The sequence below is a fragment of the Sinohyriopsis cumingii genome, unplaced genomic scaffold (genome assembly GCF_028554795.1).
Source record: "Sinohyriopsis cumingii isolate HCF-2022 unplaced genomic scaffold, ASM2855479v2 utg001397l, whole genome shotgun sequence".
Lineage (NCBI taxonomy): Eukaryota > Metazoa > Mollusca > Bivalvia > Unionida > Unionidae > Sinohyriopsis > Sinohyriopsis cumingii.
Window position 1 is genome coordinate 2019791 of NW_028315993.1, and position 27384 is coordinate 2047174.

Below are 27384 nucleotides of genomic sequence, written 5' to 3' on the forward strand. Positions count from 1 at the left end.
CTCCAAACAAAGTTCTACAGTACAAGGCTACTTTCACAGAGTATTTTTTGATTTAATGAAGCATTATGGCCCCTGAATACCAATCAACTCCAAAGCTTTGGTTTTCCAACAAAAGTTCTATTGTGCAAGGCTATGTTTACTGAGTAGGTTTAGATTTAATGAAGAGTTATTGCCCCTGAATACCCCTCATCTCAAAAGCTTTGGGTTTCAAACACAAGTTCTACAGCACAAAGCTACTGTTATTGAGTAGGTTTGAACTTAATGAAGAGACAAAGAACAGTCCTGGAAATGATACATTTATTTATGATGTATATATGCACAGTGAGTAATCTGGGTCTACTCTATTCCAGAAACGTGCATTCTACTATATTCTAACTTCTTGACCACATTTTTGTTTAAATAAATATTGACCAATGTTTGTGAACACATGCACTAAATACTGCTTTGTCTATGGCAGTGAATTCAAAATTAAAATATTGAGAATCATTTTCAGCTGCCCAGTTAATTACACACCTTAATTTGTGCAAATAATAAACATGAATTATAATATTATGTTAATATACATAAACGCTTTGACGAATATGAAAATAATTTTCCAAAAAAGGACAAGCCTAAAATTTAACTTCCATACAAAGGACAAGCCTAGAATCTTATTTCCATACAAAGGACAAGCCTAGAATCTTACTTCATACAAAGGACAAGCCCAGAGTCTTACTTCCATACAAAGGACAAGCCTAGAATCTTACTTCCATACAAAGGACAAGCCTAGAATCTTACTTCCATACAAAAAGTACAAGGCTAGAATCTTACTTCCACCACAAGGGCATATTACATTGACTCCACAGAATGGACATAAAACATTACTTATATTCAAAGGACCTAGAACATTACTTCTATACAAAGGACATAGAACATTATTTCTATACAAAGGGACCTAGAACATTATTTCCAATGAAAGGATGCACATAGAACATTACTTCTATACAAAGGACATAAAACCTTATTTTCATAAAAAGGACCTGGAATATTGCTTCCATGCAAATGATCTAGAAACTTACTTTGATACAAAGGACCTAGAATTTAATTTCCATATAAAACCTATAACCTTACTTCTATACAAAGGGACCTAGAACATTACTTCCAATGAAAGGATGCACATAGAACATTATTTCTATACAAAGGACATAAAACCTTATTTTCATAAAAAGGACCTGGAATATTGCTTCCATGCAAATGATCTAGAAACTTCTATACAAAGGACATAGAATCTAATTTCTATATAAAACCTATAACCTTACTTCAATATGAACACAAGCTGCACATTGTCCTCAGAGTCACTCTGCAAGACCAACATTACCAGAAACCATTAAAATACACAGAACTAAACTATGAAGTACACGAACCAACGCACTAGTATGTTTTAGCACAAGTACCACCAGACATGTTACATATGCATACAGGTAAAAATCCTGGTGAAACATGAATAGTTTAATATCAAGAATGACTACATGGAACTGCATAATAATCAAGTGTATACATCAATATATCTACAAAAAAAAAATTACATTGGATTGTAAATAGCCAAGACATTGTTCAACCTTTACTTTAATCAACATATATAAATCTACCAAATCAGTCAATTTTATATCGAAATACAAATGTTGCATAAAAGAGATAATGTCTGAACATATACAAATTTCAGCATGATCCCAGTCTGACACACAAGCACAGATTTCAATGACTTTGTATTAACAGGATTATTAAAATGGCTGCCCTGTGATATTAACATCAGATTGGCATCAGATTCATTCAAGCAACAATGTACGTCAAATTGGTACCATTTTCATTCATGACCAGCTACACATCAAAAAGTCATTTAGGGAAAAACCCTGATGACATGACAATCCAATCAGGAGGGAGTAATGATACAAGACATTCAACGTGGCTACACATATGGCCATATTGTCTTCAGATTGGCACCACTTTCATTATGATCAATATACGATACAAATTTGTTAACGAAAACCCCATTTGACATGGCCATCCATACAGTAGGAATAGTGATAACAATAGGATGGTCATATTGGATACAAGATATACACCAGATTTATGTAGAACCAACTATGCAGTATAAGGTCTTTTTGAGAAAGTAAATGTTACAGAAAATTGGATTTTTCTGAGAACGGTTACCTGGTCACATTGACTTTGGGAATATAAGCCAGCTACCTCCCAAGTCCAGCCCTACTAAAAGATGAAGATTGATATTTTAGTATGTATCATATATATGAAGGGCAGTAATTCTTGCTCAATCACTTGTCACCATTAGTAACTATGAGGAAAAAGGATGTTTCTGTTCAGAGAGGGCATGTTGCAGTTCAAGTGACATGGACTAAACATGCAACACAACATGTCAAGATTGGCAGATACATGATGCAGCTTACGTTACGTGGACCTAAACACGCATCATGATATACGAAGAATAAAAGAGACATGATGCAGTTCAAGTGATGTAGAGACCGAAATAAAGAGCAAAACTTATCAAAACTGGCAGAGACAGGCAATGCATCAGCCAATCTAATGTGAGCTGCTCTGCTGGTGACCTGAGCAATGGGGACTTGATTCCCAAGCATCTTGGTTTGCTGTCAGAAAATCACAAAGGACACCAGATCAAACATTAAAGACATGGTACAAATATTTATAATCAGTTTTGATGTGGCACTCCTTATAAAACAGTGGGGCAAACATGCTGACAACTGTGACACTGTTATCCAATGCTGGGTTTTTAGTATGACATGCGGTGGCATGCAGTGCGATGTGTCTGTACCAACACAACAGGAACATAATTGGTACCTGGTTTGCAGTACAAAAATGTTTCACTATTTCCTGAGTCACATATATGATCAGCCAGCTGATCCTTAATTTTCACCGGATCAGAACAATATCCCATGTACCTATTCTTACATGCCTGAAGCCCATGCTCATCTTGTGGTGGGGTTTATTCCCACTACGCCACCAACAAATGAGGGAGCAATCCCCATAGTATATACATTATCGACACAAGATGAAAAACAAGGTAAAATGTGACCTGAAGACCACATGATTTGTGTCATAGTATCCTGTACCAGGTGACTGATATGCTGCTGAAAGTCTAGAGTATCAAAGTGTGAATGTAACATATTTGCATCCACACCCCCTCCTGCCCAAAGTCAGGCATCTTTTGTTAGAATTGGGGAAGGCAACCTGTAGGGATTCCAAGAAGGCTGAGAACTGATTCTTTATTCGAATATATACTTAGTACCGATATATCTGTACTGGCCTTGCATGTTTCCCCTCTTTTTATGAGTTTTATAGAACGGCTGATCAGGTGTCCTCAGACCATGATTCGTACATATTGCAAGGGGTAGAAAAGGTGTGGTTTGTGCAAGCCATGCATAACTCGTACATGCCTTGTTATCCTGCATGTCATGATTTCACTGCATTTAGAAGACCATAAGCATTAGAAAACATGTCAGTGTTAATATTTTGGAAAAATAAAATAGGTAAATAATACCCGTTATAACCAGAGTGCAAGAATTAAGGACAGTGTGTGAGATCACTTCAAAGTTAACATTCATCAACGATAGCACGTCGTACCACATGGCCTAAAATGGTCAAAGAAAGCAAAAATAAAAAAATTCACAGAATGTCCACAGATTAGAAAAGTAACATATACCACATGTGTATTAATCATTATTAATTCAAACAAATCCAAACTTTCGAATGAATGCTTGATTTTGACAAACATAAACTTGGATTAATGGGATACGTATTCTGTGTGATGCTGTGAACTGAAGTGGAGTTTAAAACTGGAGGCACCTGATGGAAGCAAGAGGAAGTAATGAGCAAGAGTTACTGCCCTTTGTCTATATGATATAGTAAGGTTGTAGTATACATGTTATTAACACATTAACCCCTGGAGGATTATGTTGTTTTCTCCTGAAATGAGAGCAGGAAACACATTTTGAAAGCTGTTTCTGAATGCATCCGAAAACACCAAATCCCAGGTGATTTTTCAATAACATACTAACTAGGTGTGTTAGAAACGTAGCTTTTCATTGGCTGTTTGGATTTATTTTTTTTTTTGCTTAATGGACGCATTATTTTTGTATTGAGACCACTCATTATTCCAAATGCCCATTTTATCCTACTTTTTGCTAAAGCTGGTCTGTCTGTTTGCAGTTCATACCAGTTTGCCTTATATCCGAGACCAAAAATTCTAAAATCCGGACACAAAATTGGATTCCGAATACGAGCAAATATTTGGTAGAAAGAGATTGGGTCCAAAAAATTGTTTTTCCGTCTGTATTTTGTAGTGCAACTAGATATTAGAGAGTGTTTGGTAACATTGTAGAGCTACATCTGTCTACCTTTCTGTATTAACACCCACTTTAGTGTATCATGCATGAACATGAGGCTACAGAGCTCGGCAGTAGGCTACTAAATCCTACCACGTTAACTCATCACTAGGAGTTAATGAGTTAACAGTCATACATTACCTCCTAGCAATATTACTTATAACAGTTTAATTTAGCACTGTTCTCTGTCATAAAATTATTCAGCATTGAAGTTGCGAACAATAGAGAATTTAATTAATAGACTGTCAACTAGCAATCGGATACCTTTTTAAAACTATCTGCTTTCCTGAATCATTTAATTACCAAAGCAAATCTTCATCTCTGAATGATGTCTTAGTTTGTAAGAATTCAAACAAAAACATCAATGCTTGAGTATTATTTTTTAAATTCAATTAAATACGAAACACAATAAAATTGAGGCAAAAAAAAAATGATCGCTAAAATTGCAAAATGTACATAAATATTTACACACAAGTTGAAAATGTTATATTTACAATAAAACGGTCAAAAAATCAGTATGCAATGTATTATGTACAAAATGGATAAATTAATAGTTTTTTAAAAATACAGTTTTCAACTTAAAATTGTTCTTCAAATATTCCATGCAAATGATCAGGAATTTCTGCTGCAATTTACTAACTAGCTCCTGGTTCTGAAAATCATACCCCAAGTTTGCATGCTCATGAATCACTCATTTTGATGGCAGAAAACACATAATCAAAGCCACTTTAATCAGTAGTCTACAAATAAATTTCAGTTTTGATCAGTAGTGAAACTAAACTGGTTTAACAAAAGTAAAACAATAAACTGTTCAGGTTGAATGTCATAGAAATTGTCTCCCTAAGTGACATTCACATTGTCCTGAAACTTAATCAGTTTCTCAAGTAAAAACAACTATATCCTGAGTTAGGGTCTGACTCCTTCTATTCAAGTAAATCTGCAAATGTCCATAGTTATGGTCATAACGATTGTCAACAACCTGATTTAAAGAGTTCCTTCCATTTAGCACATGCATGTTTACCACTCAGTGTGAATACAAGAGTTCCTGCCATTTAGCACACGCATGTTTACCACTCAGTCTGAATACATGTTCCTACTTGTACAAGCTGTCTTAAATTACTAATCATAATCAAGTTCTGGTATGTTCATTGCTCACTTTCCCAGAACTGTGTCCTGCTTAGTAGAACAAATGTTTAAGACTTGTTCTTAAACTTTTTCTTTAATGGCTGGCAAGCATATGTAATGTGTATGCCTCACATTAGTGAGACGGATTCTTTGGATTAAAGGTATATTAGTTCACGATTTACTAATGGGATATTTAGTTTGAGTCAATGGTCCACATTTTTACTAATTAACATGCTTGTTTCAAGCAATAGCGTTTGTGACTCGCATTTATGTGATGTACTAATAAATCAAGAGTACTTTTGAGACAGATTATTAAAGCAAACCAACTTTTTTTTTTTTCTTCTAGAGGTAGGAGTGAGTAGGGATTGCAGAATTGTCAATTTCAAGCCCACTGTCATTCCACCACTGCAGAAATGTATCGAAAATGATGATTGTTATAAACAAGTGGAATGATTTATTCAGAATAATACAGACCTGGCAAGTATAATTATATACCACACACTTTCTTGGGATACTTAATTTCCTTCCCTACTCAGTATTTTCTGGCTGCAAGGAGTTCTTTAAGACAATTTAAACCATAAAATCTTTATGACAAAGTTTTCCTCATATTTGTTGCTTTCTTATAGTGACATATATTTTCCCCATTATTTGCCTTGACTCTCCTCAGCTGTTTTCTTCAACTCTAGAGCTTCTACCCTAGATGTCAAAGCCTGTATTGCACCTTCAGCAGTTTCTATTGATCCCTTAACCGTTTCTATTGTGCTGAACCAAGTATTTAGGATGTCCAGGTAGGATCCAGTAGGGATTGCTGAAACTTGAATTTGCTGAATTTCGTGTGATATCTCATTGTGAAAATTGGGATCTCCACACTGCTGACTGAGGGTTGTCAATGTTGAGCTGATGCTATTCCAGCAGGTCTGATACTCCATGGCATTCATCTTGCATGAATTAGCATGTCCATACAGTTTATTCCTGTCTTCTCGCAAACTTTTTATCATGCCCTTTTCCTTCTGAGTCAGGGTAGGTACGATATTGTTAAAGAGAGCGGAAAGAAGTGTGACATCATATTCTTCTATGTTTGTACTGCCTCCATTTGGTGGGAACAAGATATCAATCTGGGACTGGTGTAATACCTTTCGTTTAAGAAGACCGTTGATGGTATTCTTGTTTTTGACAAGATACTGGTCCAAAGTGCAGGTCGGAGTGACTGTGTGATGACTTAACAATTGTCTCAAAACCCTGGATCCAACATCAACCAACATGTATGTCAGACGCATGAATCTGTCTGTATCACCAGCTGGTTGTGGTGGCATGGGAAGAGCAGAAGCTGAAAGATGACAAAATTTATATAAAATTTAGTAAATGCATACACATTCTAATAGCATTAAAAAAATCCAGGTTATGTATGAATATTATCAACCATGATAGATGCCTTTTTTAACTGAATTTACAAAGCCTATATTACCAAAGTATGCTGGATTTCTATTGAAAACACGAAAACTACATTATCTATACTGGAATTCTACTGAATTTAATAGGAATTTAATTGAGAAAGTATACCAAATGACTGCTGAATTTTCTAGGTTTACATTGTACACAAAATACAGAGGGTATCATCTGATTCAAGTTTGTCCAATGAAATTAAAATCTGATATTACAGTTAACTGTATATTTAACATGTTTGTTGGAGGTGCCAATGATTGACATTTGGTATGTAAACCTTGCTAAAAAGTGCAGTTGGAAAGCACTGCTTCAGACCCATATTGATCACCTATAGAGATTTATCTCAGAAGCATGAACATCTGTAGAATGGGAAAAGTCTGGGAGTATAGAAGGAATTAACACAGATCAATAATATAAACTGAAATCCCCATTAATACACTACTGTTTAATATGACTAAATAACTGAAGTGCTTTTGTGTTCTTTCTGTTCTGGAAAAAAACTGATCAAACCGATGCTTAGAGTGTTCTTATTGTGTATTAATCAGTTCTATTATTTCAGTACAATGACCCTGACATTTGACCTTTTGACCTTTTGACTAAAAAGCTAATTTGTTTCTGCCTAAAAACAAGTGCTAGCTTTTCTCAAATGGTGGCAAATGTTATTAGAAATGCATAAACCCAAAGAACATGAATAACAAAAGTGCAACTGCCATAGATATGTAAGATTATAACTGCAGAATATTAGTCTGCAAATTTTATTATTTTATTTCAATTTTAAAACATTGCTCAGAAATAGTCATCAGTGGTGATAGACTTCTGCTTCAAACAAGGGTAATGTTGCCATTGTAAAACAATCCGATTATTTATCATCGTGCGAAAGTGTTTTTTGATTGTGAAAATCAAGTGGTTGCTTGAAAATTTTGTCAAACTGATTGAGGAACTGCAATTGCATTAAGTTCCTTTTGCATTTTTCATTCACCATTCTGGATTCTACACTTTGCTTTTTTGGTCTACTTTTCCGCAAAATGCACTCGTCATTTCATGTGTTCATTCTGCATTCAATTAGACTCAGTCTTCATTGTGCATAATAACCAGTTTCTGAGTTTGTACCTTACTTTATTGTCTTTGAATTCTAATCAGTTCTTCAAAACAAGAGGCCTCAGAAGGCAAAATACCACTCATATTGGTTTGGATGACCAAGACAACTCACACTGGTGTGGTTGACCAAGACCATTCACCTTGGTGATATTTACCTCAAAGCCAGTGCCTTACAAGGGTTGTTGATCATAACCACTCACCTTGGTGATATTTACCTCCAAGCCAGTGCCTTACAAGGGTTCTTGACCATAACCACTCACCTTGGAGATATTTACCTCAAAGCCAGTGCCTTACAAGGGATGTTGACCATGACCACTCACCTTAGAGATATTTACCTCAAAGCCAGTGCTTTACAAGGGTTGTTAACCATAACCACTCACCTTAGAGATATTTACCTCAAAGCCAGTGCCTTGCAAGGGTAGTTGACCAAGACCAATCACTTGTTGAAATTTATCTCAAAGCCAGTGCCTTAAAAGGGTTACTGCCAGTTACATAACCATAATACAACAGAACATACACTTGCAACCAGGTGGCCTAACAGAATCATAATATGATATCACATACATTTACAGCCTTTATTGCTATAACAACCATAATGTGACATAATTTAAACTAACAGCCTGTGCAGCTAACATGACCATAATATAATATCACATAAGCTTCTGACTGGGAATGTTGTTGATGTTGTAGGGTTTGTTATTGTTGTTGTTGCTGTGAGGTTTAATGCCATTTTTCATCACACTATAGGTTATACTTGGCGGCCAGTATTAATGATGGAGAAAGAACCCGGGAAAACTCCGGAAAGAACCACCGACCCAGGAAAAGCTACTGGCAAGCTTTCTCACATACCCCCATTGGCTGAATCCAAGACTCGAACCAGCGCAGATAAAGGTGAGATGGCAGTGATCCATAACGGTGAGTACTTTAGAGCACTGGGGGCCCCAAATGGGAATGTTGTCAATTTTAATTATGCATTTGATACTGGGACCACATGCATGTGTACTAATTCAGTCTGGAAATGTTATGCATTTAAACTTTGCATTTTCTTCAACACAAAACATTCTATCTAACCAGATTTTGGGTATACTAGATTTACAAATCTATCTTACAATAATTTTATCTATCTGTCTGGAATCCCCCTTGCTGAACAATGACAACTGAATAAGACCAATAATGTAAAAAGTATAAAACAATCACTGGGATCAGTTGTGCTTGAATACATAACAAAGTTTATTTTATACAGATCACATCCATAAATCCTACAGAGAATGTTTTAAGATCAGTATCTAACTTAAAAGCCCCCCATCAGATATATGTATAATTCTGTGATTAGTCTATAACACCCCAACACACCCATCAAATCCATGTATAATTATTGGGCTAGTATATAATCCCCCCATCAAATCCATGTATAATGCTGGGACTAGTCTACAACACGCACACCCACACCACCATCAAATCCATGGATAATTCTAGGACTAGTCTATAGCACGCACACCCACACCATCAAATCCATGCATAATTCTAGGACTTACCTATAACACACATACACATACCCATCAAATCGGGGCCCTGAGTGTACCAGTGGTCTAAAGTGTTATCCATTACGGATCATTGCCATCTCACCTCTGTCTGTGTGGGTTCGAGTCTAAAATTCGGCCAATGTGAGAAAGCTTGCCAGTAGCTTCTTGTGGATAGGTGGTTCTTTTCAGGGTTTTCCCGGGTTATTCCTCCACCATTAATACTGGCTGCCATGCATATTCTATCATGTGCTGAAAATGGTGTTAAACCCCACAACAACAACAACCCAACAAATCCATGTATAATTATGGGACTAGTCTAAAAAAACACACACACACCATCAAATCCATGCATAATTATGGAGTTGTCTAAAGAACAGACAATCACATCAAAATCATGTATTATTCTAGGACTAGTCTATAATTTTCTTTCCACTTCTTTTTTTAAAATGAAACAGCAAATCAATGGTTTAATCAGATTGTATTTAGAAGTTACATTTCATTTCTTCCCACGAAAATTAGAAAAATATTAGGTACATGTATAGGCATCCTCTTTTAAATGAAATGATTGCTATTATGTATCTATTAAAAGAAAGAAAAACTTAATTTTCACCAGAATAATAAAGTCAGGAAAATAACCAACCTGAAAAGGGGTTTCACATAAATGCTCTCAGTCTTTACCATATTACGATAAGCCCCTTCATATGATGTCAGTCTTTTTCACATTAAGATAAACCCCTTCACCTGATATCAGTCTTTTTCATATAATGAGCCTCTTCAACCGATGTCAGTCATTTTCATACCACAATAAGCCCCTTCACCTGATGTGAATCCTTTTCATATTATGATAGGCCCCTTCATCTGATGTGAATCCTTTTGTATTATAATAGGCCCCTTCACCTGATGTCAGCCTTTATCATATAATGAGCTTCTTCAACTGATGTCAGCCTTTATCATATTACGACAAGCCTCTTCAACTGATGTCAGTCTTTTACTTCGACGTTAAATTATGTCAGCCATGGTCAAGCATACAGTCCGTTTAAAGGCTGTTCAGTTTTGTGACTAGTTGTCATGTTATTAAGTAAACAGTCCATTTACACGCTGTTCAGTTTTATGTCGAGCTGTCATGTTATTATTCAAATAGCTAGTCCATTTACAGGCTGTTCAATTCTGTGACTAGCTGTCATGTTATTAATCAAGTAACCAGTCCATTTAAAAGGTGTTCAATTTTGTGACTAGCTGTCTTGTTATTAAAAGAAGTAGTCAATTTACAGGCTGTTCAGCTTTGTTACTAGCTGTCTTGTTATTAATCAAGTAGCCTGTCCATTTACAGGCTGTTCAGTTTTGTGATTAGCTGTCATGTTATTAATCAAGCATCCAGTCCATTTACAATTTGTTCAATTCACTAAGTGTGTGTGATGTGATTTGGATTTTTAACGTAGCTTTAACAATGTTTCAGTCATATAGCTATGATGTCTGCAATGTGACAGTATATAGTGATGTCTAGCACTGGGGCCTCATGCCGCAGACATGTAGCATGATGTCTCACCCAGTCACATTATCCTGACACCAGGTCGACCAGTCCTAATACTAACCTCTTGATGAGCGCCAAGCGAGGCAGCTGCTAGTACCATGTTTGTAAGTCTTTGTTATGACTTGGTTGGGGATCGAACCCACCTGGTTAATCTTGTTACGCTAGCAATAAAATTATTGACTGATGACAGTAAACTTCTGAACTGAAGTTAGTTACATCACTTGGCTTTATGAGAAAGATAACCTAGTAGAAAGTACAAGAGCAGAAGAAAGAAACTTTAGATGACATGTAATGTCCCAATAAGGGAATCTCGTAAATTATTGATTGGTTAATGTGAATAATGAGAAAATGATATACTTACATCCACCCGCAGACTGTTCCTGAAAAGTAAAGACAATAACATTTTAAAAGGTATTATTCATTGCTGTGTATGTGCCACTATATGTAAAATTACACCATGAGTACAATTATGACCCTCACTTATGTAGGAGCAGGAATTACCAAGCCATAATGATATGGGATAAATGTAGCGGCGTGGTGTAAGCAGTCTGCCATTTTTTTATAATACTGATGATCCAGGCTAAATGTGGAGATTATGGCGGAAGGAATCTGACATAGTTTTCAGAAAGATTGCTGATATGGGATAAAAGAACACATTAAGCAACACATGTTATAGTATGTGAGGACTACATTGGCATGGGAAAAACAGTGGTGATCCTTCTTGAATTTTATCAAACACGGTCCTAAAGTGAAGTGCATGGATCCATTGATGAGTTTATATGGCATGTATTCTGACCTATCAGATACATGGATCCATTGATGAGTTTATATGGCATGTATTCTGACCTATCATATACATAGATCCATTGATGAGTTTATATGGCATGTATTCTAATCTATCATATACATGGATCCATTGATGAGTTTATGTGGCATGTATTCTAACCTATCATATGCATGGATCCATTGATGAGTTTATATGGCATGTATTCTAACCTATCATATACATGGATCCATTGATGAGTTTATATGGCATGTATTCTAACCTATCATGTACATGGATCCATTGATGAGTTGATATGGCATATATTCTAACCTATCAGATGCATGGATCCATTGATGAGTTTATATGGCATGTATTCTAACCTATCAGATGCATGGATCCATTGATGAGTGTATATGGCATGTATTATAACCTATCATATACATGGATCCATTGATGCATTGATGAGTTTATATGGCATGTATTCTAACCTATCATATACATGGAGCCATTGATGAGTTTATATGGCATGTATTATAACTTATCATATACATGGATCCATTGATGAGTTTGTATGGCAGGTATTCTAACCTATCATATACATGGATCCATTGATGAGTTTATATGGCATGTATTCTGACATATCAGATACATGGATCCATTGATGAGTTTATATGACATGTATACCAACCTTTCAAATATATTAAAAAAGTAACAAGAGATCCCTGAAGGATCTCATGCTCTTCTGGATGAACAGAAATTCCAGGAATTCAAGGTACATGTAAGACTATCTCTTAATTTTAACTGTTCGGTGTTCAAACCATCACAGATATTTTTCACAAAAGTAACATTTTCATATTAGCTGCCTGTCCGCTTTCCGCTCAAGTAAGTGTGATAAGATTTTTAAGATGAATGCCATGGCGTCCGTATAGGATATCAGACTGGCACCACTTGTTCTTAGGACTAGCTAAAAGCTGTAAGAAGTCTTTTGTAAAAACTCCACACCATTCATGTAGACTGAATAAGAATAATATGATTTTAACAAGCACCACTATGGTAACCATACTGGACACAAGATCAGCACGATATTCACTAAACAAATGCGTCTTTTAGTTAAAACCCAATATTTATATGACCATCCATAACAAGATTTTTAAGATGGATGCCATGTCATAAATATTCAACATCAAATCAGAATAATTGTTGTTTAGAACCAAATACACATCACAAGTCTATTAGTGAAATGCCCATTTTTTAGTATGACCATCAATTCAGGAGGAGAGGAAATAACAAGAGTTTAAAGATGGTTGTGATGTCCTACTTCAGATCAGCACCATTTACATTTAAATCTAAACATTATACAAAAGTATTTTAGTGACACTTCCATGTGAACAAAATCATACACTCAGGAAAGTAGTGACAACAGGACTTTCAAGATGGCCACATTGATGGCCATATTGGATGTCTAAGCAGAACCATCTTCATTAAAGTCCATCTTGACCTTGGGATGAATACGTGTGCACAGTTTCATGGCAGACCTCCAAATAATTCAGGAGTAGTTGAGATAGTACGCTTGTGCTAATAAATTGACAGACAACGGAATGCAGATGATGGATGTATGATGTATGAAGGACAACAGATCACCAATAAGCTCATATTGTCTATGACCAGTTGAGCTAAATATCAGTATATAACATACCAACATTATAGTAAAATGTCCATGATGTCATGTTTCTGCATATCTGACCATAAATATTTCCAGTCATTATTGATGTAACTCTCACACATGTATTTCCACGTGTTGTTTTAAATGTATACATTATAAATCAGTTCGCATTCAGTGAATAACAACATTGGAGTTGCAGTGAGAAATGTATTGTCTATAAGCATTAAAAACAATTGAGATTTGCATACAGTTTTGGTATTGATACAAGTTCAACGTTTTCATTAGAACTATGAAAATTTATTGCACAATGGACCTAAAAGATATGCCATCTCTTAAACTAACATCAGTCATTCATGTCTCTTAATTCTAAATTATGCATCCTGTGTAGAGAAATTGTAATAGAAGAGAAGGCTTGTTCACAAATGCTAAACTAATTATGAAAGTTTGTTTACATCCAACAGCGCCATGAGATAAGGAATTTACGAAGACAAAAATACCTTCCATATCAGCATGGAAAATTAGCTGCAGATTAAAAGAATTGACTTTCTGCATGCATTTAATATATATGAGCTGCAAAGAGCGAATTAGTCCTTACTCACCGTTTCCTGAAACCAGAACTTTATTACATCCAGGGACTTAATTACATGACTGGACTCATGGAAATGGCAAGGAACATCTTCATTCCCTTTGAGGTCTTCAACAGGGATCAAACAGTCTACACGGTACCCGTCAATTCTGGGGCATTGTATGAAAAGGTCAAATCGTAGACTATGTCCAAGATGTCCAATAATGCTGGACAGGGCCATAGTGATGAACCTTTGAACATTGATACATAGTTCGGAAGAAGCATTTTTCTCAGTAGCCCCCATTCTTGTGACTTGTGCAAATATGACATAGTACCTGAAGAGCATGGTCAATCTGTGATGAAGGTCAATGTTAAACACACAACAGCCACAAAAGATCATATTTTCAGACATTTTCTTAGCAATGGGCCAATGAGCAACACATGTGGCAAGAAGGCGATGGAAAATGGGAGCAGGAAGGAATTTTCCTTGGAAGACATAACAAAGGACTGATGAACTCTTCCTCTCTGGATGTTGTGCAAGGCTGATCACCTCTGTGGGTGTTCTTTCGCTAAGCATGCATGGTGCAAGGTAATAACTTTCCACCTGAAAAATAAAACAGATGAATTGTAGTAAGCATTTATACGTTCAATTTTGTTAGAATATATGAACATTTAATTTTTTTATAAATACAAGTATCAACCCCATTCTAGTAGAAATAATTTCTAAATGAACTTAAGCTGTGGAGGTAACAAGAAAACTACCAATTGCGTTATAGACAGGCCACATACCATACATACAGTATGAATTTTATTAATGGATTGACCAATCTAAATGCCAACTCCATTCACTCTACAAAGAATAACGTCTGACAAGGTGATAATGGACTGATTCATCTAAACACCAACTTATTTTACTCTACAAGCACTAAATGTAAAAAAGAACTCAAGTCTAACCCATCATATGTGACTCTACAAGCAATAAATGTAAAAAAGAACACAAGTCAAACCCATCGTACGTGACTCTACAAGCAATAATACATTACAAAAACAAACCTAGTGTACAATCTCAACTGAAGCGTGGATCGAAAATAAATGTACCTATATATTTATCCTATCATAAACACAACTGCTCTGATATGGCATTTAATTTTGTAGAATATTGAAAATACTTTTCCATAAATGAACATACTGTTATATAATCTGATGACAGAAATAAGTTATGTACTCCCTGATTGTAACACTAACCACAGGTGCCAAAAAGAGAATAGAGTAACTGCTATATAAGGAAACTAGATTTTAAGAAATACATAATACCGTTCTCCATCATTATAACGCTGTACATTATGACAATGTCTGTAAGAACCACAGGCAATATCAACTTACAGTGGAACTGGATACAATGAAGTATGACAGATCATTCCCTTATTATAAAGTTGTCCACATGAGCCAGATATAATGCCATGTTATAGTGATACAGTCCTATAAGTACATAATACAGTAAACTTTGATTGTAATGGCGTCCATGACATATATAGATAATAAAGTTTTATGTTGAAACTGCTATAAGGAATACAGAATGTCCTCATTATAAGACTGTTCACATAGGTCATAGAGAATACATGTGTTACCTTGTATCGACAATAACATAATGAAAGGAAATTATACAGTACTCCTAAAATATAACATTCTGTCCATAGGGGTTATAGACAGTACCGTATTATAGACAATCTGCCTCGCAATGATGTACATGATACAGTACACCCTCACTGTAGCACTCTCTACAAAAGCCATATAATTCCACCTGATAGAGAATGTGAGTATACTGATGGACATTACATAGTACAACCTCACTGTGGCACTCTCTACAGAAGCCATAGAGTACCACCTTATAGAGAATGTGAGTATACTGATGTACATTATACAGTACACCCTCACTGTGGCACTCTCTACAGAAGCCATAGAATGCCACCTTATAGAGAATGTGAGTGTACTGATGTACATTATGCAGTACGCCCTCACTGTGGCACTCTCTACAGAAGCCATAGAATGCCTCCTTATAGAGAATGTGAGTATACTGATGTACATTATACAGTACACCCTCACTGTGGCACTCTCTACAGAAGCCATAGAATGCCACCTTATAGAGAATGTGAGTATACTGATGTACATTATACAGTACGCCCTCACTGTGGCACTCTCTACAGAAGCCATAGAATGCCTCCTTATAGAGAATGTGAGTATACTGATGTACATTATACAGTACACGCTCGCTGTGGCACTCTCTACAGAAGCCATAGAATGCCACCTTATAGAGAATGTGAGTATACTGATGTACATTATGCAGTACGCCCTCACTGTGGCACTCTCTACAGAAGCCATAGAATGCCACCTTATAGAGAATGTGAGTATACTGATGTACATTATACATTATACCCTTACTGTAACAACGTCTACATAAGCCATAGAGAATATCACTTTATAGTAGGACTACCATAAAACGAAGTAGATCAGGTAGTGCTACCTTATTATAACACCAGCAATAAGAGTCAAATTATATCAGATTATTGTGAGACTGGTATAATAAAGTACTATGGACACAGTTAAAATCAAGGACTACTCAGTCTTTGTAATATTAATATTACATACTAGTGAAGTACACGATACTCATTATAAATCTGTCTGTGGCAGATATCCCGTATACTGCATTATACACATCATACAGTATTCAATACTCAGTGGGATCCATACTGAATACTGCCTTATAGACATGCTACTTTATTCCTTGACCCAGGGCAGATATAGAGTATACTGCTTAATATACATCATGCAGTATTCCCTGAGCCATGTGTAATGTATATTTAAGTTAATTGTTTATTTTTTCTTTAGTTTTTAATCAACATCCTATTTTACAATGTCATCAAAAGTGAAAATATGTATTTCAAGTCCTACCCAGGAGCAGTTGGACTGTTTGAAAAAAGATGAAATGAATCAACCTTCCAGCAGATATGATCTTTCTGAGGCACAAGCTTCTTCAACGAAGCAAGAAATACAAAGTATTTTGAGGGCCCCGAGTGTCCGAGTGGTCTAAAGCACTCTCCGTTATGGATCACTGCCATCTCACCTCTGTCTGTGTGGGTTCGAGTCTCGGATTCGGCCAATGCGGGTATGTGAGAAAGCTTGCCACTAGCTTCTCGTGGGTCGGTGGTTTTGTCCAGGGCTCGACCGGGTTCTTCCTCCACCATTAATACTGGCCGCCATGTATGGTCTACCGTGTGCTGAAAAGTGGCTTTAAAACCCACAATAACAACAACAAAATATTTTGGTCCAGTATTTGGTGGAATGTTTTGGATAAAAGTGTTTTGGTTTCAATCAGTACGTCTGTATTAGAATCTGACATAAAAGTAAAGGAATTAAAATTAAAATACAAGATTGAATTAGAGTTAAGAAAGCTGGAACTTCAGAAAGATAAGGAAAAACAAATGCAGCTGCAATTATGGAAAGAATGAAAACAAATTGGAGAAAGCGGAGAAAGAGAAACAAATGCAGATACAAACGGAAAAAGAGGCGAGAGAGACAAACGCAGTTAAACAAAGACAAATGCAGCTATAGAAAGAGCTAACGCATTTAAATTGGAGAAATGGGAGAGAAACAGTTCAAATGCAAAGAAACGGAAGAGGGGGAATATCAATTTAGAATAAAATAAATAGAGCTGGCAAGTGAAATGCTTGTTCCCACTTCATATAAAAAATTCTAGTTTTGATGCTACTAATGATTTTAGGTTAGTGTCCTCTTTAATGAAAAAGAAGTAGACAAATATTTTCCTTATTCTGAGAAAGTTGCTTACAATTTGAAATGGCCAAGGGCACATTGTACTCATAAGTTAGTCCTTGAGCTTTATCGACAAAAATTCAGGAACTATAAAAATGAAGCTGGACAAACTCATGTCCAATTTTCAAGAGAAAAATAGTAGCTGTGTGATAGGTGGTGCTTAGTCAAGAAAGTTGATCACGGTTACAAAATGCTCAGACAACTTGATTGCATTGCTTGAAGAGTTCAAGAACTGGGTCCATAGTGGCATTAAGACTCATATGGATGAACATAAGATCGAAACCTTGGAAAATGCTGCTCGTGTTTCTGACGAGTATTCCTTAGCTCATAAAGTTCTTTTGCAAGTAAACCTTCCACTTAGCAGTCTTCTGGTAAAAAAAAGTATTTCAGCCTAATACAAGCCCTTCTAACTTTAAACCTGGCACAACTGTTAGAAATCAAGTTTCTGATAAGAATAATCAAAATCCTTATCTCTTCCAATGTGAACATATTGCAAGAATAAAGGACACGTTATTACTGATTGCTACAAACGGAAAAACAAGCATCAGAATCAATACAGGCCTATTCCAAGTGCTCTTATTTCTAAGAAGTCAAGGTCACAGTCATGTATTGAAAGCAATACATTTGTTGGGTCTAAAAAACCCCAGTCTAATTTTATTATGGAGAATTATGAGCCATTCATGTCAGAGGGTTTGATATCACTCTTGAGTGATTTAGCCAATCCCATCCCTGTTAAAAGTTTAAGGGACACATGAGCTTCTCAAGAGTCTTTTATTGTCTGGTACTTTGCCATTTTCTGAGAAGTCTTCTTCTATTGAGTGTTCTTATTCTGGGAGTAGAGTGTGGCTTTGCTAATGTTCCTCGCAATTGTGTAAATTTGTCATCATACGTAACCTCATGACCCGTGACAGTCTGAACAGTGCTACTTTACCTGTTCATGGCATTCACTTATTACTAGGCTACGACCTAGCTGGAGATAAGGTTGTGTTTAATTCACTTGTAACTGACAAGCCTTGTTTGGATCATAAAGATGATCCTATTGAACAAGAATTCGTTGAGTTATAGCCATGCAGCTTGTGCAGTTACCTGAACTATGGCAAAGAAAGCTCTTGCGAATGATGTTGATCAGGAATGTATTCCTTGAACTAACACATGTATTGGTCAGGCTTTGATGTGGTCACTTTCACTCCATATTTGAATCAATCAAAGAGTATTGATCACAGTGATCCTCTTTTAACTACTCATTCTCTGTATTCTAATCAGGGTGACAAACGACACTCACTTGTCGTCAAAAAGGACAAAATCCTGAGATATCCTCTGTTTCAGAAAGTATTAGTGCATCTGAAGCCACTGAACTACCTCATTAAAAATGGGATTCTTATGAGGAAATGGAGATCTCCTGAGATATCTGCTGGTGAGGAGTGGCCAGTGAACTATCAAATGGTAGTTCCAATATCATACAGACAGGAAATACCAAGTCTGACACATGAAACTCCTGGTAATTTAGGGATTAATAAGACTTATCACAATATGTTGAATCACATCTACTGGCCAACAATCAAAAGTGATATTTGTAAATACTGTAGATTTTGTCATACTTGCCAATGGTAGGAAAACTCAATCAGAAGATAGATAAGGCTGATCTGCAACATATTCCTGCATCTGAGGAACCATTTAGCAGAATTATGGTAGATTGTGTTTGTTCATTACCTAAAACCACGTCAGGTAACTAATACCTGTTGACCACAATGTGTACATCAACAAGATTTCCAGAGGCAGTTCCTTTCAGTAATATTAAACTAAGACAATAGAAAAAGCTTTAATAAAGTTGATTTTGTATACTCATTTTGGATATTGCCAAATCTGTCCAATCAGATCAAGGGTCAAATTTTATGTCTGGAATTTTTCAGCATTTTATGTACAAATTAGGCATACAACATTTCAAATCTTCTGCCTATCACTCTGACAGCCAGGGGGCTTTAGAAAGATTTCGCCAAACTTTGAAAAATACTATTCGGTCATATTGTTTCTAAACAACAGGCAAAGATTGGTATGCAGTCATTCATTTACTTTTGTTTGCTGTTAGGGGATCACTTCAAGAACCTTTAGAATTCAGTCTCTTTGAACAAGAGTTTGGACATACTTTGCATGGACCACTGAAGTTGTTAAAAGAGAAACTTCTTTTTGATCAAGATACTGAAATTAATCTCCAATTTGTTTCCAGTTTTAAGCACAAGTTGTCAAAGGTTTGTGAGGTTGCAAGAACTAATCTGTACTCTATTCAGTCCAAAATGAAATTAAGGTATGATAAACATATAAAGAATATGACTTTTCAGCCTGTTGATAGAGTTCTGGCTCTTTTGCCCTTACCAAAAAATCCTCTTCAGGCCAGGTATTATGGTCCTTACAGTTCAATAGAAAGTAAATGATTTAAATTATTTCATAAATACTCGTGGGAGGCAAAGACATAAACAACTTTGCCAGATAAATATGTTAAAGGCGTATATTGAGAGAGATCACCAGGTTAATCAAGCAATTACTTTATTTGTACCTGTCACTCAATGGGGATTTAAGTGAAGGGATGCAATCAAACTATACTGATGTTAGAGTGATAATTCTTCGCAATTCAGACATTATAAATGATCTGGACTACAAACTTTCACAGTTGCAACAAGAAGAAAGGAATGAACTTAAACAGTTATTACTTGAATACAAGCACTTATTCCCAAATGGTCTTAGAAGAACAATAAACATGTTCATGATGGTGAAATTGTAAAGTCCACACCTGTCAAACAACATCTATACAGGATGAACCTTCTCAAACAGGAATACTTGAAAATATAAATTCAATATTTGCTGGAGAATGATTTCATAGAGCCCTGTAAAAGTGATTGGAGTTCATTATGTATACTTGTTCCAAAACCAGATTTTCTATTATCAAGAATCGATTACTAGATTGATAAGATTGGAAATACAAAGTATGTCACCAAATTTTACCTACTAAAGGAAGTTTGGCAAATTCCACTCGTGGAAAGAGCAAAGACAATTTTGGCATTCCTGACTCCAGATTGACTTTATCAATAAAACGTGACGCCGTTTGGGATGAAAGGTTTGCCAAGTACTATGAATATGATTACATCTGGTCTAGATAATTGTGATGCTTACAATATATCATCATCTACATAGATACATGGGAAGAACATTTAGCAACAATTTGGAAATTGTTTGACAGACTTACTGATGGATGTTTGACAAATGATTTATCCAAAAGTGAGTTCTGGCATGCTTGTGTAAAATTTCCTGTTTTTGCCTGTTAGTAAAAGGCAACTATTGCGATTTTTAACTGGGTATTATCGGAAATTTTGTTCCGATTTTCCCATAATTGCTGAACCCTTGACAAATTTATTCAGCAAGAAAACCAAGTTTCATTGGACTGAAAAAATGTCAGGAGGCTTTTGATAAGTTATAAGCCATACTTAAAAGTGTACCAGTTCTTACAGTTCCCGATTTCATCAATCATTTAAACTGTCTGCTGGTGCAAATGATGTTGGGGTTGGAGCAGTATTAATTCAAGAAGATTAAAATGGTGTTGATCATCCAGTGTGCTCTTTTTCTAAGAAATTAAATAAGAACAAGAGAAATTTGTCAACAAATTGAGAAGGAATGTTTGGCTTTGATACTGGCATTACAAGATATTTAAGTTTACATTAATTCAAATCCTTCTTCGATTATTGTGTTTAGTGATCATGACCCTCTTACTTTCAGTGGCACTATGAAAAACAAGAATCAAAGATTATTAAGGTGGAGTATGTTGTCACAGGAATTCAATATTGACATTAGGCACATCAAAGAAAATAGAATTTAATTGCAGATTCGCTTTTTCATGCATATAAATAATATTTCATGTATACTTTGTATCATTCAAAAGATTTCTTATGTTATTTTTTTTATAAATCACATGTATAATTGATCTATGGTAAAAAGAAGGCTTTATTATATAAAATTTTCTTTTTCTTTTATGGGGGAAGTATTATGTATATTTAATTTAATTATTTGTTAGTTTTTAAACTTCTAAAAAGTTATATTGCATGCTATTGTAATGTAACTTTGTTTACTGGATTTGATATTATTTAGAACAGATTTCAGTTCTGACATTATGTTTATATTTTTGACGCGAACAACTAATAATATAAACACTGTACCTAATGCTGACCTAGTTTCCGACCTTGTTTAAAACTCAGTGACAGTTGAAGTAAGCAACTTATTTTTATTTCTTTTATTCTTTGTCAGGGTATTATTTAAGTTATTTGGATGATGTGATAGTTATCATGTAACAAACTGCCTTTTCAAGAAGGTTGACCCACGTCCAGGCATCTGTCTTGCATCTTAGTTTGACTTATTACTAATGTACTAAGAAGGAATTGTCAGTCATACCATAACATTTGAAGAGTCAGTTTGTTTGATGTTGCGTCTAGTTTGGGTTAATTATTTTATTTTGTTCAAATTATTTTGAATTAAAGTGATTCTTTTCCCCTGGAAATACTAGTGCTCTAAATTAAATCTTGGACAAGGACATTTATCAAATCTTATACAGAACTAAAAAGACTGAAAACTACATCGCTTTGCATGTTACAACATACGTCATCGTCTTCACTTTTGGATTTAAATGGGAATCAAACTCAGTTTCATTCAGGACTTTTATAACTAGGACTTCTATTTCCTAACTATTGGATTATTTTTGGATTTGAGTCGTAAAACCTACGTTCTTTTTTCTTGTTTTCCACTTGATAGTCTAGGGAAATACATTATTTATTAAATTTTACAAAGCTTATTGTCTTCACTTTTTCCCATTACATTTTGTAAAAGCCTAGACTCGTAACATATGGAAGATATACATTATACTGTCTTATACACATCATACAGTATTCCTCGATTCATGGGATCCATACAGTATACTGCCATACATACACCATACAGTATTCCCTGATCCATGGGATCCATACGGTATACTGCCGTACATACATCATAATGTATTCCCTGATCCATGGGATCGATACTGTACTCTGCCACGCATACATCATAAAGTATTCCCTGATCCATGGGATCGATACTGTACTCTGCCATACATACATCATACAGTATTCCCTGATCCATGGGATCCATACTGTACACTGCCATACATACATCATACAGTATTCACTGATCCATGGGATCCATACTGTACACTGCCATACATACATCATACAGTATTCCCTGATCTATAGGATCCATACGGTATAACACAATAATATTAACAATGTTTTTCTTGCCACAAGGCCACCAACCCAACTTGCATGCGCACATGTTAAAAAATGCACAAACATTACACAACATTAAAAATGTAGTACACACTGACCATTAAAGTTTTTATTTTTTTGCAATTAAGAAGCAAAATTTTGTAGGAGATTTATAGTAATTCCAGTCATCTGCATAGAGGTATATAAAGTAATGCAATTTGTATGACAGTAAATAACTTAACGTAAACGTGGGATAATTAACAACAAAGTGAAACTCATCTGCGCCAAAAGAGCACAGTCCTGGGGATGCTTTTATGTCTACTTATATTTAACATTACAGTGAGCATGTTAGTGAATACTTCCTTACATTGAAATGCCTTATAATAAAAGTAGATGATACATTATTCCTTCATTACAATGACGTAAATGGAAATAATATATTGATGTATAATGACAGTGTAGGTAGAATGGGAATAGTCATGCAAGACAATTTTGTATAAAGAAGGTGTATAGTCACTCATGACTGTTGTGTAGACATGAGGTATAAAATCACTCATAACTACTGCATAGACATGAGGTACAGATTCAATCATAATTATTATTTGTGTTGACATGACAAGTATAGGGATTATTGACTAATGTGTAGACAGGAGTTGTATAATCACTTGTGACGTGCAAACATGAGACAAATAGTCACTTGTGACTGTTTTGCATACAGGAGATGTATAGGCACTCATCACTTATTTGTAGACAGATGGGTATAATTACTTTGGACAGTTTTGTAAACAGAATCAGTGTATTGACTCTGGATGGTTTTGTTGGCAGAGGCCGTATAAGGTAGTCAATTTAGTTTCACTGGTTGTCTAAGGGTGTAGTCATTGAGTTACATTTTATTGACAAAGGACGCACAGTCATTCAAACAGCTTTGGTGGTAGAGGGGTATAGTCATTCCAGTCAGTTTTGTTGTCAGAAGGGGCATTATTAGTCCAGACATCTTTGGTGGCAGAGGGTGTACAGCAAGTGACCGTACCATTCCCAGAGGAAAATTAGGAGCGGAAAATTTAGAGAGGGGACGATTCACACAGGAATTTGACTTTAAAAAAAAGAAATGTCGATGGATTCAGTTACATGGCAACATATAACTGTGTGTGTTAACTGTTACCAGTAAGACTACATTTTTAAAACTGTTTTCCTAAGCCATATTCTATCACGAAATAATAGTAACTGCCACGTGACAGCAATCCATAGTCTATCCCAGAATAACATAAACTGCCACGTGACAACAATCCACAGTCAACCCCAGAATAATAGTAACTGCCACGTGACATCAATCCATATTCTCTCCCGGAATAATAGTAACTGCCATGTGACAGCAATCCAGTCTATCGTGGAATAATAATAACTGCCACGTGACAGCAATCCAGTCTATCCTGGAATAATAGTAACTGTCATGTGACAGCAATGTAGTACACATAATTTTTGGCTATGTATTAACATCTACTCAATGAGACAATCATTCTGACGTTCAGTCACACTCTTTCAGTAGACACGTACAAATGCAGCATCACAGTAAAGAAACATACAGTTGCAGACTGCTATAAGTACGTGCCTTCTTGACAATTATTAAATAAAACCATTGTTGTATGTACTCGCAATATTTATTTGTTGTATGTACTCGCAATATTTAATATCACTTATAGATTTTTCTTATTAATCCATATTATCCATCGTATGTCACTGGGTATTACTAACACTTAACAAGTCACCTGTCTTCCAGTTTTGAATAGCTGAAATACACATATAAACTCTTAAATAGTTACTTATTATGTGTTATGCTGGTTTCTCACAGAGACCGTATATAAGATATCTGAATTTAAAGTTGTATCGTTAAGACACAATATTTGACATCATGTCTTTTGAATTCTTGAACCGAAATGAAGAAACATACTACTACACTGCCAATGGAGACATGATCAAAGGTCATTGCCACACTGCAATAGAGAAATGATCAAAGGTAATTGCCACACTGCCATGGATAAATTATCAATTGCCTTCCTATGATCCGTATGCTGCATCTTCAGGAGAAATTGGCAAGTGCATGTTAGGATAACAGTCAAATGACAAAATGAATAATCGGAAGAACATTCACCGGTTATAGTTTAATCAGTACCTTAAAATTTGTGTCAGGTCACACAGGCAACTTTACCAACAAATGAGACTCTTAAACACGAAATCTGGAGATACTATCATTTTCCTTCAATTGAGAATAAAAACTTTCCTCTAAAACTTATAAATACGTTGACTGGTTCAATTTTACTATGTCACGAAGAAACTTTCATTCAATTTGTGCTGATGAGGATCTTGATTTCTTAGCTGGAATTCAAATTAAATTATGTACTTTGCTGTAGCTACAGCATTAACCTGGTTGTATAAATATTGGACTTATCACAGTTTACAAAAAGCACTTTTTAATAATAATGGAAATTTGAAATCTGGTGTAATAATTAAGATGGTCTGAATTTGTTTCGAAGCGTTTTGAAAACAAAACATAATATTTAATTCATCTAAGAATTATTATTTGTTTCATTTTAATATGGAATGTGTTCAGTCTTATGTTTTATTGACAAAAGGGGTATGGTCAATCCATGCAGTTTTTCCCGACAGAATGGGTATAACAATCCGGCCATTTTTCTAGACAGAATGGGTAGAGTCAATCTGGTAATTTTTCTAGAGATAATGGGTATAGTCAATCCGGTCATTTTTCTAGACAAAATCGGCATAGTCAATCCTGTCATTTTTCTAGACAGAATGGGTATAGCCAATCCGGTCATTTTTCTAGACAGAATGGGTAAAGTCATATCCGGTCATTTTTCTAGACAAAATGGGCATAATCAATCCGGTCATTTTTCTAGACAAAGTGGGTATAGTCAATCGGGTCATTTTTTCTAGACAAAATGGGCATGGTCAATCCGGTCATTTTTCTAGACTAAATGAGTATAGTCAATCCGGTCATTTTTCCAGACAAAATGGGCATAATCAATCCGCTCATTTTTCTAGGCTAAATGAGTAGAGTCACTCTAGTTAGTTTCTAGATGGAATGGGTATCATCACTCTGGTCAGTTTTCTAGACAGAATGAGCATCGTCACCGAGTAGTTTTGTATACAGAAATAATACAGTCACTCAGGACTTTTGTTGGCAATCCATGGGCAAGTCATTCAGGACAATTGTAGTGGCAGCCTAATTGGTATATTTGTATAGAACTATTTTGTTGGCAGAAGGGATAGAGTTACTTACTACCATTCTGTTGCTCGGATTGTTTTAAGGCAGAAGGCGTATAATGACCACAGTCAGTTTGTTGGCAGAATAGGTAGAGTAACCCAGGAGTATTTTTTAGAAGAAAAAGAGGTAATCACTCAATAGTTATGTTAGCAGAAGGATAAACTCACCCAGAACAGTTTGGTTTACGGTGTTGGAACCTCGGTCATTTTTATTGGAAGTTTATGGGGTTGTGATGATGACCGTTTTCCTGGAATCCTAAGGGGAAATAACTCAAGACAGTTTCTTGGCAGTTTAACGGATGCCATTGTAGTAATAATGTAGAAATAGGAACAAAATATTAATACAACTCATATAGAACTATAAAATAACAATCAGACTTTTGAATCAACTCACCTTGACTTCAGATCCATCCTCACTGTAATATCTTGGTTTGGCAATAATGTTTAATTGTTCCATGAGTAGTAGGATGTGTTTCTTGTTGACATGGAAATCTGGATTATTCTTCTTTGACCAGACAGCATCTGGACATGACAAGATAATACCTATTATATTAGTCACTGAGGTTTTCACCTGGATGCATGTGCAACACAAATAGAAAAAGAAGCATATTGAAACCATCCTAATTTAAATAGGTACTTATGAGATTATAATGTATGTACCCGGTGATTCATAATGAAGGAATGTTAATAATGCATGTCTTTCTCTGTGCTGTCAACAGTAGAGTGCTTTGGTAGATAAATCATTAACATCATAGAACATTATAAGTTACCAACATATGTATAAATATAATACAGTTAGTATTATCGACATCACGCCACTGTATCATACAGCATCCAACCATAGGTGAAGGCTATTTATGGCATACCAGTGTACAATACTGTATCCAACCACA

At 35.5% G+C, this 27384-nt stretch overlaps 1 protein-coding gene across 1 annotated transcript in view; it reads right to left on the reverse strand.

Moving 5' to 3' along the window:
- Window positions 1-280: 280 nt before the first annotated feature.
- The window catches only part of LOC149772541 (uncharacterized), a 108537-nt gene continuing 81433 nt past the window's right edge, over window positions 281-27384 (reverse strand). The window contains exons 11-14 of the mRNA XM_089947672.1: window positions 26886-27013; window positions 14143-14712; window positions 11476-11494; window positions 281-6846 (exon numbers count right to left, since the gene is read on the reverse strand). Coding sequence (XP_089803798.1) covers window positions 6164-6846; window positions 11476-11494; window positions 14143-14712; window positions 26886-27013 — 1400 coding nt within the window. The 3' untranslated portion in view covers window positions 281-6163. The remainder of the gene's footprint in view (window positions 6847-11475; window positions 11495-14142; window positions 14713-26885; window positions 27014-27384) is intronic.